The 15699-nt window shown below is 37.1% G+C and overlaps 2 protein-coding genes across 3 annotated transcripts; both read right to left on the reverse strand.

The window, feature by feature from the left end:
• Positions 1 to 1557: 1557 nt before the first annotated feature.
• Positions 1558 to 11941, reverse strand: ssb (small RNA binding exonuclease protection factor La). Its single transcript, XM_016483868.1, has 12 exons — positions 11832 to 11941; positions 11237 to 11295; positions 11045 to 11148; positions 9402 to 9576; positions 9108 to 9215; positions 7853 to 7956; positions 7670 to 7741; positions 7553 to 7595; positions 7332 to 7469; positions 5044 to 5236; positions 3619 to 3735; positions 1558 to 2636 (listed from the first exon to the last, which is right to left on the reverse strand). The coding sequence occupies exons 2-12, from the start codon at positions 11291 to 11293 to the stop codon at positions 2542 to 2544; spliced, it is 1206 nt and encodes a 401-aa protein (XP_016339354.1). The 5' UTR covers positions 11294 to 11295; positions 11832 to 11941; the 3' UTR covers positions 1558 to 2541.
• A 1854-nt stretch (positions 11942 to 13795) lies between these two features.
• Positions 13796 to 15371, reverse strand: phospho2 (phosphatase, orphan 2). Of its 2 annotated transcripts, none has more exons than XM_016483908.1 (2): positions 15279 to 15371; positions 13796 to 15149 (listed from the first exon to the last, which is right to left on the reverse strand). In XM_016483908.1, the coding sequence occupies exon 2, from the start codon at positions 15146 to 15148 to the stop codon at positions 14423 to 14425; it is 726 nt and encodes a 241-aa protein (XP_016339394.1). In that variant the 5' UTR covers position 15149; positions 15279 to 15371; the 3' UTR covers positions 13796 to 14422. The 2 variants fall into 2 exon arrangements, with proteins under 2 accessions (XP_016339394.1, XP_016339393.1); XM_016483907.1 differs by having other exon boundaries at positions 13796 to 15154.
• Positions 15372 to 15699: the final 328 nt, after the last annotated feature.

Raw genomic sequence — 15699 nt, forward strand, 5'->3', positions numbered from 1 at the left:
TCCTAATGAAAACTCTCCAGATCGGCATGCCTCTGTAACCACTTAAAGCAACTTTACAGCAACGTATAAAAAGAAACAAGAATAACACACACTTATTGTCTTATGTTACGTTTGTGCAAGTGACAAAAGCAATGGAATAATCTAGCAGGTGGAAAACAGGTTTTCGTTAATGGAAAAAAACAACAATATTGACCAATGCTTATTACTAAAAATTCTGACATTTTCAAAACCTTAATTAAGTTCACTTGTAGGCCTCAAACAGTTCTATGATAATACAGTACTGCGTTTAACAAATGCTGTCAGAACCGATAATCAACTCTTTGATTACGCTCAAAACACAATCGGTGTAGATTCTGCAGACTGTCAGCGCTCAAGGAATGAAAATATGCAATTGAAGATGTCAACACTTATATAAGCGCTTCCAGCTAACTGCTTAAGCTGAATAGATTTTAAAAATGACATTTATAGAGCTGCAGATGAGATCTTAAATCATACCAGCAATCATAAGTGTGTGTATGGCAAATAAATAAACAACATCCAGGCACGCAGTATGTTTGCTCAAAGAAAAAAAAAAGTGCCTTTTTCATGGTGAGTTCAGGGGAAAAGTGTGGCATAAAGCTTTTGTGCATCTTTTGACACAAGAAGTAGTCTGAGAATGCATTTTCCAGGTTTCTCGATTTTAGAGAAAATCGTACAAAAACAAGGCCACAGTTCTTTGCCCTTAAGAACCGTTCTCGCTTTTTGCTTGCTTGGAAGCCGGCTCTTCGTTATCTTGACCGTTAGACTCCAGAGGTCTCTTCTTTGGACTGGCTTGTTCTGTTGAAGGAACAAAATACATTTCTGATTTCATATGACTAAATAATTCATTTTGAAAAAAAAAAAATCTTAATTTTACTTTAAGCATAAACTTCAAAATCTAAAAACTATTTTGACCAGTTTCTCAGAAAACACGACTTTTTGTATCTCAAGTAAATGTATCGTTTGTAAATATATTCGTAATGTTTTTTTTTTAAGTGCATTTAATGCACTGCAACATTTAATGCCATGCACGACTTTGAATTAAATCTCTTCTGCTCAGATTTTAGACCTTTTTAAGGCCTTCATTTGTGGAAAGGTGAATCAAGACTTAAGGCAGAAACACGGTAGTCATAATATTAGCAATATTACAAAAATACAATGGTTTAGATTCAGTCTGACACAACAAATTTCCATTGAGCACAATAGTTCTCTCTGGCTGCCACTGTTGCAATCTAAATATAAAATATTAGAATTTTATATGAGCATTCCAGCTAGACAACATTTACTACTTTTTATGCTCAATCCTTTAGCAAGTTTTACGTGTAATCTTTGAATGATTCACTGTGGTTTTGAGTCTATTGTGTCAAAAGCATCGAGTATAAAGTTAGTGGCTGTCATTATAATTTTTGCCTTTTTTTTTAACAACAGAAGCATTAGGGGCCTGTTCAACTGCAAGAATATTAATTTAAATATAAATAACATTTACCAATACTCCACAATAATAAGCCACAAATGAATTGGCACACCATGATTACTGCATCAAAAATGACACCACCACATACATAATTACTATTCTGATTTTCAAGACTCTTTACTGAATTTCTAAATTTGTGTAATATTCATCTCAACAGATGACAGTAAAAAACATAAGGAAAAAATAATGAGTGCTTGTTGAAGCCCTGAATGGGTAAATATGAAGCATGGCATCTAAAACAGCACTTTAGATTAAGAGACATGTATCCATTGCTGTGATAAAAAAAATATGATTTAAAAAAAAAAGGTTCAGTCAAATCTAATTCCTCCTAATGAAAACTCTCCAGATCGGCATGCCTCTGTAACCACTTAAAGCAACTTTACAGCAACGTATAAAAAGAAACAAGAATAACACACACTTATTGTCTTATGTTACGTTTGTGCAAGTGACAAAAGCAATGGAATAATCTAGCAGGTGGAAAACAGGTTTTCGTTAATGGAAAAAAACAACAATATTGACCAATGCTTATTACTAAAAATTCTGACATTTTCAAAACCTTAATTAAGTTCACTTGTAGGCCTCAAACAGTTCTATGATAATACAGTACTGCGTTTAACAAATGCTGTCAGAACCGATAATCAACTCTTTGATTACGCTCAAAACACAATCGGTGTAGATTCTGCAGACTGTCAGCGCTCAAGGAATGAAAATATGCAATTGAAGATGTCAACACTTATATAAGCGCTTCCAGCTAACTGCTTAAGCTGAATAGATTTTAAAAATGACACATTTATAGAGCTGCAGATGAGATCTTAAATCATACCAGCAATCATAAGTGTGTGTATGGCAAATAAATAAACAACATCCAGGCACGCAGTATGTTTGCTCAAAGAAAAAAAAAAGTGCCTTTTTCATGGTGAGTTCAGGGGAAAAGTGTGGCATAAAGCTTTTGTGCATCTTTTGACACAAGAAGTAGTCTGAGAATGCATTTTCCAGGTTTCTCGATTTTAGAGAAAATCGTACAAAAACAAGGCCACAGTTCTTTGCCCTTAAGAACCGTTCTCGCTTTTTGCTTGCTTGGAAGCCGGCTCTTCGTTATCTTGACCGTTAGACTCCAGAGGTCTCTTCTTTGGACTGGCTTGTTCTGTTGAAGGAACAAAATACATTTCTGATTTCATATGACTAAAGTCAAAAACTCAACGCAAACTTTATTTACTCAGGCATTTGAATACACTACATGTCTGTGGGTGATGAAACTAATGAAAAGCCTGACTAACCTCCAGTCTCAGCCTCAACAAAATATCAGAAATCTTCAATTAGAAATGCATGTACAAAGGCAGTTTTATGTCACGGACATAGTAAGAACAAGAAAGTACATTTGCTTTGCTGCAATTACAATTTTAAAATAATAAAAACAAATAGAAAAGGCTATGCAACAAATTCGTAGCTCATTATATTCTGTTTGGTTTTGATTTGTAGTAGTTTTGTATTGAGGAAAACTACGACCACAACGTCTGACTATGTCTTAAGTATATTATTTAATTATACTTCTAAATGTTTTAAATGACAAGTATTACCAGGCATAAGAAGTTCAATAAATAAATAAATACAAATATATATTTAAAACAAAATCATACCTATTATATTATTGTTTTACATTTATATTATTAAAATTACATTAAAAATGACTTTTCAAAGTTGTAAATAAAACAGATTATTGGAGTACGTTTTATAAGAAAATACTACTTTGGTCTTTCAACTTCAACATTTCATATTTAATTCAACATGATACTTACTGTTTTTTTTGTAACTATATGTGAGATTTATAAGTACCAATTCTCACTATTAACTAGTTAGCATAGCACTAGCATATTGGCTGTTTATTAGTACTTATAAAGAACATATTAATGCCTTATTCTGCATGACCATATTTTAGATCTCTTAATCTTAAGCTAACTACTAATAAGCAGCAAACTAGGATTTCTAGGCAAAAGTTGTAGTTAATAGTGAGAATTGGTCCCCAAACTAAAGTGTGACAATTTACTAGCAATTTCAGAGTGAAAATTGTTTCTACGCCATTTCTTTCAGTGTATGTGACATCAATCGAGGAGAAATGTCCCTTTTACCTTCATCTCCCTCTTCATCGCTATCAAACTTGGTCTTCTTTCCCTTGAACTGGGTCTGTTCTCTTCCTCCTCGGTCTCTGCGTCCTCCCCTGCCTCTTCCACGACCCCTGTGACCTCCTGCAGTCACAGGATACGGCGTAGCATCAGAGCAATGTGTTAAACTGTGAGTTCAGACACCTGCATGTGTGTTTACGGTGTCCTCTGAATTACCTCTGCCTCCTTTACGTTTGTTCATGGACTCCTGCTGATCCTCGATGATTTTCTTCAGAGTCTCCATTTCTACGTCTCCCTCAAGTACCTCCCACTGAACAACCTGCTCTTTAACCTTAGGATCTTCTCCTCCTTTAGCCTCTCGGACCTTCTGCAGGGCCTCCTGGGCGTTTGAGTGGAACAGGATGGTGCCCTGAGGAAGATATCAACGACAGAAATTAATGGAGGAAGACATCTTTAAAGGTATAACTCATATTGCTAATAAAGACTGGATTGTTTTTTTTTTAAAGACAGACAGTAGACACATTCATAATGGTTAAATGTTGTTCTTTTGAACTTTCTATTCATCAAAGAATCCTGAAAAATGCGTCACAGTTTCCATAAAAATACTGAGCAGCACAACATTTTATAAAATTAATCAGAAATGTTTCTTGAGCAGCAAATCAGCAAATTAGAATGATTTCTGAAGGATCATGTGACACTGAAGACTGGAGTAATGATGCTGAAAATTCAGCTTTGATCACAGGAATAAATTACATTTTGAAATACAATCAAACAGAAAACAATTATTTGAAATTGTAGTAACATTTCACAATATTACTGTTTTTTTTGTGCAACAAATGCAGCTTTGGTGAGGCTTTTCAAAAACAAAAAAATTATACTTTCATCTTTAAAACCGTGCTTTTAAAAAAATGTGAGCATAAGTATTGGGACAGTTGAACTTAAGGCAGATGTAAAAGATTAAAAGCTGTTATTTAGTTCCAGATCCCTTGCATGCAATCAGAGCAGTGAGTCTGCGACCCACAGACATCAACAGACTCTTGGTCTCATCCTTTGAAATGCGTTTCCCAGCCTTTAATGCAGCCAATGTTGCTTGTTTTGGGGAGTTTCTGCCTTTAGTCTCCTCTTCAGCTGGTGAATTTTATGTTCAATCAGATTTAAATCTGGAGTTTGATTTGGGCAATCTAAGACTTTCCATTTCTTTTCCCTGATAAAAGTCCTTTACTGAACTGGCAGGGTGTTTTGAGTCATTGTCCTGATGCACTATGAAGTGCTTTCTGATGTCTCTTCCTCCTCGGTCTCTGCCTCCTCCCCTGCCTCTTCCACGACCCCTGTGACCTCCTGCAGTCACAGGATACGGCGTAGCATCAGAGCAATGTGTTAAACTGTGAGTTCAGACACCTGCATGTGTGTTTACGGTGTCCTCTGAATTACCTCTGCCTCCTTTACGTTTGTTCATGGACTCCTGCTGATCCTCGATGATTTTCTTCAGAGTCTCCATTTCTACGTCTCCCTCAAGTACCTCCCACTGAACAACCTGCTCTTTAACCTTAGGATCTTCTCCTCCTTTAGCCTCTCGGACCTTCTGCAGGGCCTCCTGGGCGTTTGAGTGGAACAGGATGGTGCCCTGAGGAAGATATCAACGACAGAAATTAATGGAGGAAGACATCTTTAAAGGTATAACTCATATTGCTAATAAAGACTGGATTGTTTTTTTTTTAAAGACAGACAGTAGACACATTCATAATGGTTAAATGTTGTTCTTTTGAACTTTCTATTCATCAAAGAATCCTGAAAAATGCGTCACAGTTTCCATAAAAATACTGAGCAGCACAACATTTTATAAAATTAATCAGAAATGTTTCTTGAGCAGCAAATCAGCAAATTAGAATGATTTCTGAAGGATCATGTGACACTGAAGACTGGAGTAATGATGCTGAAAATTCAGCTTTGATCACAGGAATAAATTACATTTTGAAATACAATCAAACAGAAAACAATTATTTGAAATTGTAGTAACATTTCACAATATTACTGTTTTTTTTGTGCAACAAATGCAGCTTTGGTGAGGCTTTTCAAAAACAAAAAAATTATACTTTCATCTTTAAAACCGTGCTTTTAAAAAAATGTGAGCATAAGTATTGGGACAGTTGAACTTAAGGCAGATGTAAAAGATTAAAAGCTGTTATTTAGTTCCAGATCCCTTGCATGCAATCAGAGCAGTGAGTCTGCGACCCACAGACATCAACAGACTCTTGGTCTCATCCTTTGAAATGCGTTTCCCAGCCTTTAATGCAGCCAATGTTGCTTGTTTTGGGGAGTTTCTGCCTTTAGTCTCCTCTTCAGCTGGTGAATTTTATGTTCAATCAGATTTAAATCTGGAGTTTGATTTGGGCAATCTAAGACTTTCCATTTCTTTTCCCTGATAAAAGTCCTTTACTGAACTGGCAGGGTGTTTTGAGTCATTGTCCTGATGCACTATGAAGTGCTTTCTGATGAGTCTGGTGGCATTTTCTTGAATATTGGTAACCAAGATGGTTTTGTACCCTTCCAAATTCATTCTGCTACTGTCATCATACATTAAGTCATCATTAAAGCTGAGAGGGCCTGTTCCAGACAGCCATGCATGCCCATTGCCCATGCCATGACACAGCCTCCTCCATGCTTTACAGATGAGGCTGTATGCTTAGGGTTATTTGCAGTTCCCTTTTTTCTCCACACTTTTGCTTTCACATCCCTTAGATAAAGGTTCATCTTTGTCTCATCGGTCCATAAACTCTACTGGCTCTAATCAAGAGCCAGAGTTTGAGCCTCTACTGGCTCAAACTCTAATCTTGCCTTTCTTTTTTTGGTGCTGGTCAGAGGTTTGCATCTTGCTGTAGCTTCTGTAACTATGTCAAAGTCTCCTGCGGAGAGTAGACTGTCAGAGCATCACCCCAGCTTTCAGGAGGCTGTTGGTGATTTTACAGACATGCATTTTAGGGTTCATTTTCACAGCTTTTATGATATGACTGTCATCAACTGCTGTTGTTTTTCTCAGCCGATCAGGTCATTGTTGATTGCTGATGTCTCCAGTGGTTTCCAAACTCTTGATTTGTCCATGCCCTTTGTTTTTGCTATAGCTCTAATTGCCTTCCTCTTTTCTTTTAGCATCCAAATTGCTTGCTTTTCTCTCTCAAAGTCAGCTCCCTTGTCTTCATCCTGGTTTGTGTGTATCGTCATCGAATGAAAGACTCAGAATGCAGAAGCAATTGATATATCTGATACGACACATTCCCTGCTTTTAATATCTGAACAATGAATGCAACAGGACACAGCTGATCACTCAGAAAGACCTGTTAGGCAACTGTCCCAATACTTATGCTCAAATCAGATAGTGGGATGAAACTCTAGAAGCTGGTAAAACATCTATGTGTTGAATCACCCAATAATAAAATATGACATTCTGTAGTTTTGTCTCGTATTCATCTTTTAATCATATTTACAGATTTCTTGACTCCACAGCAAACAGAACAATTTTGTCTTTACTGTCCCAATACTAATGGAGGACACGGTTTCTTCAAAAATGTTAGCAAAATAATACAATTTGTGGAAATTACAACATTAGAAACATACAACACCAGCTAAAACGAGATTTTAAAAACTGATGTTAAATAATTAAAAATAATGTTGTCTAGACTTGAATTCGACAGAAGTATTTGTGAAGCATGTTCATTTCTCACCTCTTTAGCTCCTCTGGTGAAATCAATCCATTTGATCCGAGCATGATCTGAGAAGACCGTGTGGAAATCCTCTCTCGAGATCTGACCCAATTCACCGGAGAACTTCAGCAGGCAGCCTCTCTGATCATTCAGGGATTTCTGGGTAAACAGAAGAGCCATATATTATTAACACAGTCACATCTGAGAACTTGTTTTATTTGCATTTCCGCATGAAAACTCACCAGCTCTTCATCTTCAGCTTGCTTCTGCTTGTCCTCCTTTTCACTGAAATGCACATTTACCAATTATAACTTTCAACTCATCTCACTTTTTTGTAGAAAACAGGTGTTGTGCATTACCTTTTTGCTTTAGCTTTTGCTTCCACGCGATTCTGCTTCCTCTCAGCCACCTTTTTAGAAAAATAGTCATCTCTACAGACAGAGGTCAAAAAGGTTAACAACTCTCACACCAGAACATTCAAAGCCATTCAGGTACTAAGAAAACAACATGCAATGCTCAGAGACAAATGCAGAAGCACCTACTTCATCATGACGATCATCTCGTTCCCTTTGTACTCTTTGACATCAGTGCGCTCCACTAAAGCCTTGGCGGCTTCTTCAGACTCTAAAACCGCAAAGATCGATCCCTGCAGACAATAACAGCAACGGAAACTGAAAAACTGAGGTAGATACAAAATTTCTTGATTTACTCACAGTAAAATAGTTTTACGATGCGAAGTACAGTTTTCAAGTATTGTAGTCTTGTCTGTCCCATTGTTAACAAAAAAAAATTAACATTTGTTTTGACTGACTGAAATAAAGCTGAAAAAATACAATATAAGTATTATATGAAATGCCAACTTAAAATGTTGCCTTGGCAACTAACTAAAATAAAATAAGTTTGACGTACACTGAAAAAACTGGACGCACAAGTAATTTTTACTCAGAAACTGTGTAATTAATTGTGAAATTTACTAGCAAAGCAACAGCAACACGTTAAACTAAATGTGAAATTTTGAAGACTGAAATTCAAGCATTTTCTTGTAAAATGTATTCAAAATACGTTTTATTGAAAAATTTTTTACAGTGTACTAAAATGACTAAAACTAAAAAATAAAGCTAAATAGAAATCTTTAAAGAATAAAAATTAAAATCGAAAATTAAAATAATTAATTAAAACAGTGGTCGCCAACCCGTCGATCGCAAAACAAAAACTGTAAAATAAGTACAAAAATGCATTACATTTATGGGGTTATATTAATGCATCACTGAAGGGCACTGTCTTGAGAAAAGTTTAGATGGCAATGGCATTTTCTTCTCCGTATAAAGTGCAACTCTGCTTTGTTTACAGCGGTAACCAAGGAAACGCTATAGGTTCACAAGCAGTGTTGCCAAGTCCGCGGTTTTCCCGCGGAATTGGGCTACTTTAACACTGTTGCCGCAGGTTGTTGTTCATGTCCGCGGGTTGAAGCGACCCCAATAACGTGATATTTAGTCGCTGGAATGTGAATTTTACTGGAAGATCCCCGCCGAAAAACATGTATTTTACCCCGGAATGCGAATTTTACAGGAGACCCCCCTAAAATACTAAGTAAAAGGCCTCAAATTTGAAGTACAATCTGGGATGTCTTTTTCTATCAATTCTTCAATAGGTAGATCTTGTCTTTCATAAAGGCCGAGGTCAGGGATCTTGGGCCAAAAAAGGTTGGTGACCACTGCGTATAAACCATAACACTAGTCTGACCACTGAAGTCATAAAAAAATTCTTCCTGAGATACTTGTCCAAATGGTTTCTTACTTTGAAAGTCTTCTGGGCTCCTTTCCTCAAGTAGATGTTCTCAACTGTGCCTTTATCTGCAAACCACTCTTTAATTTCATCCAGTGTGGTTTCAAGAGCAAAACCTTTCTGTTGAATTTAAACATTAATATCCGTCAACCAACAGAAACACGTGGCTTGACAAAAGAGAAAAACAATAGTATCCAGTAATACAAACAGGACCTGTTAAAACCCTATTATACACTGTTTGTTTTAAAGCAAAGGTAACGCAGGGGCAGAAAGAGGAACTTGATGTCATTGTTCCCATTCGCTCACCATGTAGATGGTTTTGTGTTTGAGCGCGTCCCTGTACTCCTCATTGTTCTCTGGAAGAGGTTTGTTCGGATTTCGTCTTATTTTGGTTTTGTCCTCGCTGATCTCCAGCAAACCCGTTTTAGATTTTTGCAGCGACTCAACAATAACAGCTGGGTCTGATGTGAGACTCTTTAGTCTGAGGACGAACACAAAATGAGACAAACACAACAGCAGCAAAAACCCTGAGCCGTTAGATTTACAAGCTACATAGACTGACTCTGAGTGTTATTTTTAAAAAGGAATATTTCTTAGTAGTAGCTCTCTTTTCATGCAACAACAGTTCATGGTGACCACAGCAAAAAAAGCATTATTCAGGGTTTCTGCAAGTTTTGTGAAAGCTAATTTCATACTTTTAGAGACCAGAGTAAAGAAAATTTAAGAAATAAACTGAAGGGTACACACTATTTTTGTGTGTTCTCTAAACGCACGCAATTAATTGTATTAGCAACGCTTCAAAGTTTGAAAATACTTCCAATGGAAATGTCCAACAGATCTTCATTGCTTTTTACTCGCGTTTTCCACTTTTTCACACGATACAAAAAAAGTGTTGTTCTTCCTCAGTATTTTGTTTTCCAGTACAAATATCTTAAGATACATTTACTTGAGAAGCAAAACGACAAAATTGACCAAATGAAGTGAGTTTATAATTAAAACAACAAATATCTGACAATGGGCTCAGAAAAACCAAATTAACTCAGAGCAAACATGTTTTTGTACCTATTGACATTTCTTTCTTTAGTTCTTGTTTGAAGCACTTAATTTCTTAAAGGGGTCATATGATGCTATTTTAAAGATCATTATTTTGTGTATTTGGATTTATTTATTTTTTTTTTAGAAATAGCCTTTGTGCACAGCCAGCCTTGTACTCTTCTAGGTTCAAAAAACTGTTGTCCATAAAATGCGTTGCACAAATTCGAACATCTGGGTTGTGCTGTTCTGTTGTAAATAAATCTTAACCAATGATTCCTAATTGCATCTACTTCCGGAAGGCCAAATAAAGTGCTTTTGCTTTCGCACTGAAACACAGCATCTCCCTGACATGCTGCATCAACACTACTGCTGTTCCTGAAACCACGCCTTCTTTCTTTGCGTGCACATTTGGGCGGCATTATGCTAATATTTCCACATCGTGATGTAGATATGTGGGGGCGTGTTAGAACGAGCCGGTTTAGGTAGGCGTGGCTGACTCTTAACTTTTATAAAGAATATCTCTTTGGATTTGAGACTTTAGTCTTTGCAACTTTACAGATCTTCTTTATGCACCAAGAGCTTGTAACACTCCAAAGAGAAAGGAAAAATTGAAATCGCATCATATGACCCCTTTAACTTTATATCTTCAAAATGCATCTGCAACTAAACGTATCTTGATTTAAGGATGTTTTATGTATTTGTATTGTAGAACAAGACAAAAATACTGAGGATTTCTTGCAGTGAATGCAACATTTAATGCCGTTACTTTATGAAATTATGACTTTCTGCTCAAATATACAACCTTTTTATGGAATTCATTTGTGTAAGCGTGAGTTAAGACATTTTAGAACCCAAAGAAACCCAGCTTCTATTTTCCAATTTCCAAAAACATGATGCATTTCTCTTGTATTTACCTGTTAAATTTCAGCATTGTCTCCAGAGTGACCCAGCCATCATCTAACTGCAGCTGCTCCTTCAGAAACTTGTCTCGAGGGAGATTGTGGTCACCAAAATAGTACTGAACACACACAGAAACACATTCATGTCACTCATTTGAATGAAGGCTTTGAAGGAGAAAATAAACCTAATTATGATGCTCATCTCACCTCAATCTGCTCTGCCACCTTCTTCTCCAGAAGAGACATTTCCTGATTGTCTACCATCTCTGCTGGGACGAGAAATAACAAAAACAGATTTTATTTTCTATTTTGAAAAAGTCTGTAAACTTTTACACTGTTTCTATTCTGCATTTTCTATAAAAGTGACATCACAAGACTGTATTATCAGCATAATTTAAGTAAAAGATTGTGATGAAAAATGTAGGTGTGACTAGACAAGTGTGTGATTCTCAAACCACGTGCTTTTTTTTTATTGAACAATATCAATTTATTCTCAAACCACGTGTGAGTAACGTTACAGCAAAACTCCTGCGTGCAGCTTCTGAGTGCTGACTGTTGAAGTGAACATATCCAGTTTTAAATAGGATTAAAATAACCTGACTGTAGGCTATAAATTCAGTCAATATCTGTTATAGATATTTATAAATCATGTAACGTTACGCCACGCGCGCCACGTTACACAATGACACTGAACAAACATCGGGCGCCCAATCAGTCAATGCTGTTTTTCTCTCCGTTCTGAAGCATTGCGACACTGTAAACATTAGAAAAACAATCAACGCTGCAAAAACCCCATACTCACTTTGCTTGCGTTCTGATCTGTCTGAGCTCAATCAAACGCCACCCGAACGTGCATCAGGGGATGGCGTCGCGTTGTTATGACGTCACTCAGAGACCGGGTGAAGAATCATGGGAAAGTGAGTTCAACACGGAATCCGCTCATTTCCTGACTGCTTTATTTTTTTTTTACATAAACATCGAGCCGCTCTTTTTAAATTATTTTATTTTCAATCATTTTAAATGATTCCATTAGTTTGAATGTGCATTACCATTTTTTTTTACCATGCTCCTATGCACCACTTTGCTAAAACACAGGCAGTTTATTAATAGCCTAAATATTTCAGGCGTTTTCAGTCAGAGAACACTGGAATTTCTCTTATAGAAATTATCTTCTCTTGTTTTATTGAATATTATTTTTTAATCCCTAACAAAAGCAAGAAGCCGGCTGTACAAGAAAACACATCATATAACCTATAATTATTACTAATGGTTTTAGAGGTTTGTGCAGCTGGACTCTGTGTGCTGGACTAATTAAAGGGGTCATATGATGCTGCTAAAAAGAACATTATTTTGTGTATTTGGTGTAATGAGATGTGTTTATGCGGTCTAAGGTTCAAAAAACACATTATTTTCCACATACTGTACATTATTGTTTCTCCTCTATGAGCCTTTCTGAAACACGTCGATTTTGACAAAGCTCATCAGTCTGAAAAAGCGAGGTGTGCTGTGATTGGCCAGCTATCCAGTGCGTTGTGATTGGCCGAATTCCTCAAGCGTATGACGGAAATGTTACGCCCCTTACCATATTGTGATACCTGCGGCAACCACATGTGACGACCCCGGGCTGGACTCCGCTTCGTCCACGGTGAAAGCCGATCCGGCGATCCACAGCGCAAAGTTGAAGTATTTCCTCAGCGACCAGCACAGATCAGCTCCAGGCATGACGAAGCGGATATCGTCCTCTTTTGGAAGACCAAACAAAGTAGTTTCGCTTTCACAACGAAACACACAGCGTCTTCACGACATGGCGGCAGCAACAATACTACAGCGAGAATAAAAGTTATGCCTTCTTTCTTTGCGTGAACATTTGGGCGGCGTTATGCAAATCTTCCCACATCGTGATGTAGACATGTGGGGCGTGTTAGAACGAGGCGTTTTAGGTAGGCGTGGCTGACTCTTAACTTTTATAAAGAATATCTCTTTGGATTTGAGACTTTAGTCTTTGCAACTTTACAGATCTTCTTTATGCACCAAGAGCTTGTAACACTCCAAAGAGAAAGGAAAAATTGAAATCGCATCATATGACCCCTTTAAGTCATGGCTGCTATCTAGGCTTAGTTTAACCTCCATTCCGATACAATCATTTATTCAAAGAAGCAAAAGGCAAGCCATAACTTAGACTGGGTAATTTATTCCTTTATAATCAGACACTAAACATGTGCATGGCCTGTGTGTAACAAGTACAAAGGACACAAGATTAGTTGTAAATGCTAACAGGAACAAGGTCTCCGCTCCGGTCATATTAACGAACTTTTCTGACATGCAAACTTTGTTTATTTATAAGCCAATATAGAGTCCCTGTTCTCCATTCATCTCTGCTTTGAATACAACACTCTGAATCAAGAATCAGGCTGCATTTATAATACACATGTAAAATTCAAGCTCATTCAGGAACAAACATTCACAACACTGCTTATCTAAAGTCAAGAGCGACACGTCTGACCCCAAAATGCTGTTATCAGGACTCGAGCACGAGTTACTATGACCCGGCTGGCTTTCGAAACATGACTGAAATATAGTGGGGTCCAAAAGTCTGACACCACAATGAAAATCCGAAAATAAATAAAACATTTAAGTGTTTCGTTAATAATAACAACAACATTTTTTAAATGATATTATTTAATTAATTTATTATATTTATTTGTAATATATAAACTTAAAAATAGAAATAAAATATAGTAAAATAACCCTAAAATAAAACCCGTCCACTGTATTTATGCAAATATGGTACTAACATGCAGATTAGGGTTTCTAATAATAATAATATGGTTTGTTTTATATCTTCTGCATTGAAATGTTAAACTATTTTCATTTCCAAACTGCAGTGTTAAAGATTAGGGTCACAGTCATGCTGCTTTACTTCTTACAACATGACAATAATGGTATTCATCGGCATAGAATTATAGATAGGATTTTCATCATGCAGATTTTAGAATAAATATTTCGCCAGCATTTACATTTGTTCATTTTAATGTTCTGCAGCAAACCTCGGTGGATTAAATATTAAGCACCTCAAACTGTTAAATTATTGTTAAATAAATTCAGACGGTGAGCTTATTTTATTATTTAAATCTCAAAAGGATTAAAATCACTGTCAAAACAATGATATGTAAAACTGTTAAAAACATTACATTTTAAAATGTGCAATGAAACCAAAACATAAACTTAATTCTGACAGACATTACACCATGCCCAAATTAGTTTATCAAGTAGATTAAGGGGGAAATGAGCTATAATAGGATGCACATGATGCATTTAGTGCAGAATAAACATGTGATATTCTATTAGTTCAGTGAGTCTGTAGTTTGTCACAATATTGTCTATAATAATATATTACTCAATCAGAGCTGTTAATTCCCTGAGGATTTCATTGCCACTAGTCCATGGCATGATTTTCGCATGCAGTGCGTCTGAATCCTCTGAAATGGCTTTGCGCAACCGTTTCTCTAGGGTGAATCCTTTCCTAGGCATTGCAATATCCCCTTCTTTCAATTCTCGAACGGGGCAAAAGTCATTTCCTCCATCTCCTATATAGCAAATCCTCTCATAATGCACATCAGCCTTAGCTTGCTTCTCTCTGAAATCACGCAGCACCCTCCTCTTGCACATGTTTACGGGACATTGCTGACAGTCATGCGCTTGAAAGCAGCGCACGCTCATATAGCCGCGCGCATCGATGCTGGCAGGGTTGGTGAAGACGTCATCTACAGCAGCCTTCACCCCTGATGCATGCAAAACCCAGTCTATGAAGATACTGTTGGAATCGGAGATTATGATGCAGTCGATGTCTTTCTTGTTCTCAGATATGAAGGTCAGGAGCTCGATCATGCCGTCGGTGAACGGGATGCTCTCCATGACCGCGCGCATGTGCTCCGGCTGGACAGACTGCTCTCCGATGTAGGTCAAGACTCGACCCATATACTCGGTCCAGAGGCCTTTCTGGTACGACTTCTTCAGCCAATCCGGTAACGTCTGCTCGGGAGTGGAGCGGATCACCCATGTGTCGCTGTTGTCATCCACTATAGTGTGATCGAAGTCGAACACTACTAAGGTCTTCATTCTGCGCTGGAAATGACACAAAAACAAAGTATTGACATAATGAGCGACAAAAAGATGTTCAGTATTCGACACATCTGTCTCGGAAAGTCAAATAACGAGATGCATGTAAGCAAATCAAATATATACTGACCTGAAGCGGCAGCCTGAGTGAATTACTCGATTTCGTTAGCGATTCTGAGACCGACACTTGCCTACATCACAAAGCATGATTAGTCACTGCCCCGCAAGCCACGGCTCGTCTCTGATTGGCTGCCACTCACGTCACTCAAACGAATTGGTAGGCTCTGATTGGTCACTACAATCGTAAGAGCTTGGGTCGTTCGTTCTTGCTTGCTTTCTGTTTCATTCAAAGAAGTGAATCAATGTATTCTGAATGAGAACGGAGTTGTCTTACTTAAAATATAGTGTTAGTAAATATTTTAGAATAGTAGTCATAAAGGTATGAAATAACGCACAATTTATGACTGAAACACTAATTTCAAACTTGAATATATAAAAAAAAAAAAAAAAATCACGTGGTAACTTAGCTGATTAATCAGTAGATTAAGACA

This window comes from Sinocyclocheilus anshuiensis, unplaced genomic scaffold, assembly GCF_001515605.1.
Source record: "Sinocyclocheilus anshuiensis isolate Anshui unplaced genomic scaffold, SAMN03320099.WGS_v1.1 scaffold958, whole genome shotgun sequence".
NCBI classification, from domain to species: Eukaryota; Metazoa; Chordata; class Actinopteri; order Cypriniformes; family Cyprinidae; genus Sinocyclocheilus; species Sinocyclocheilus anshuiensis.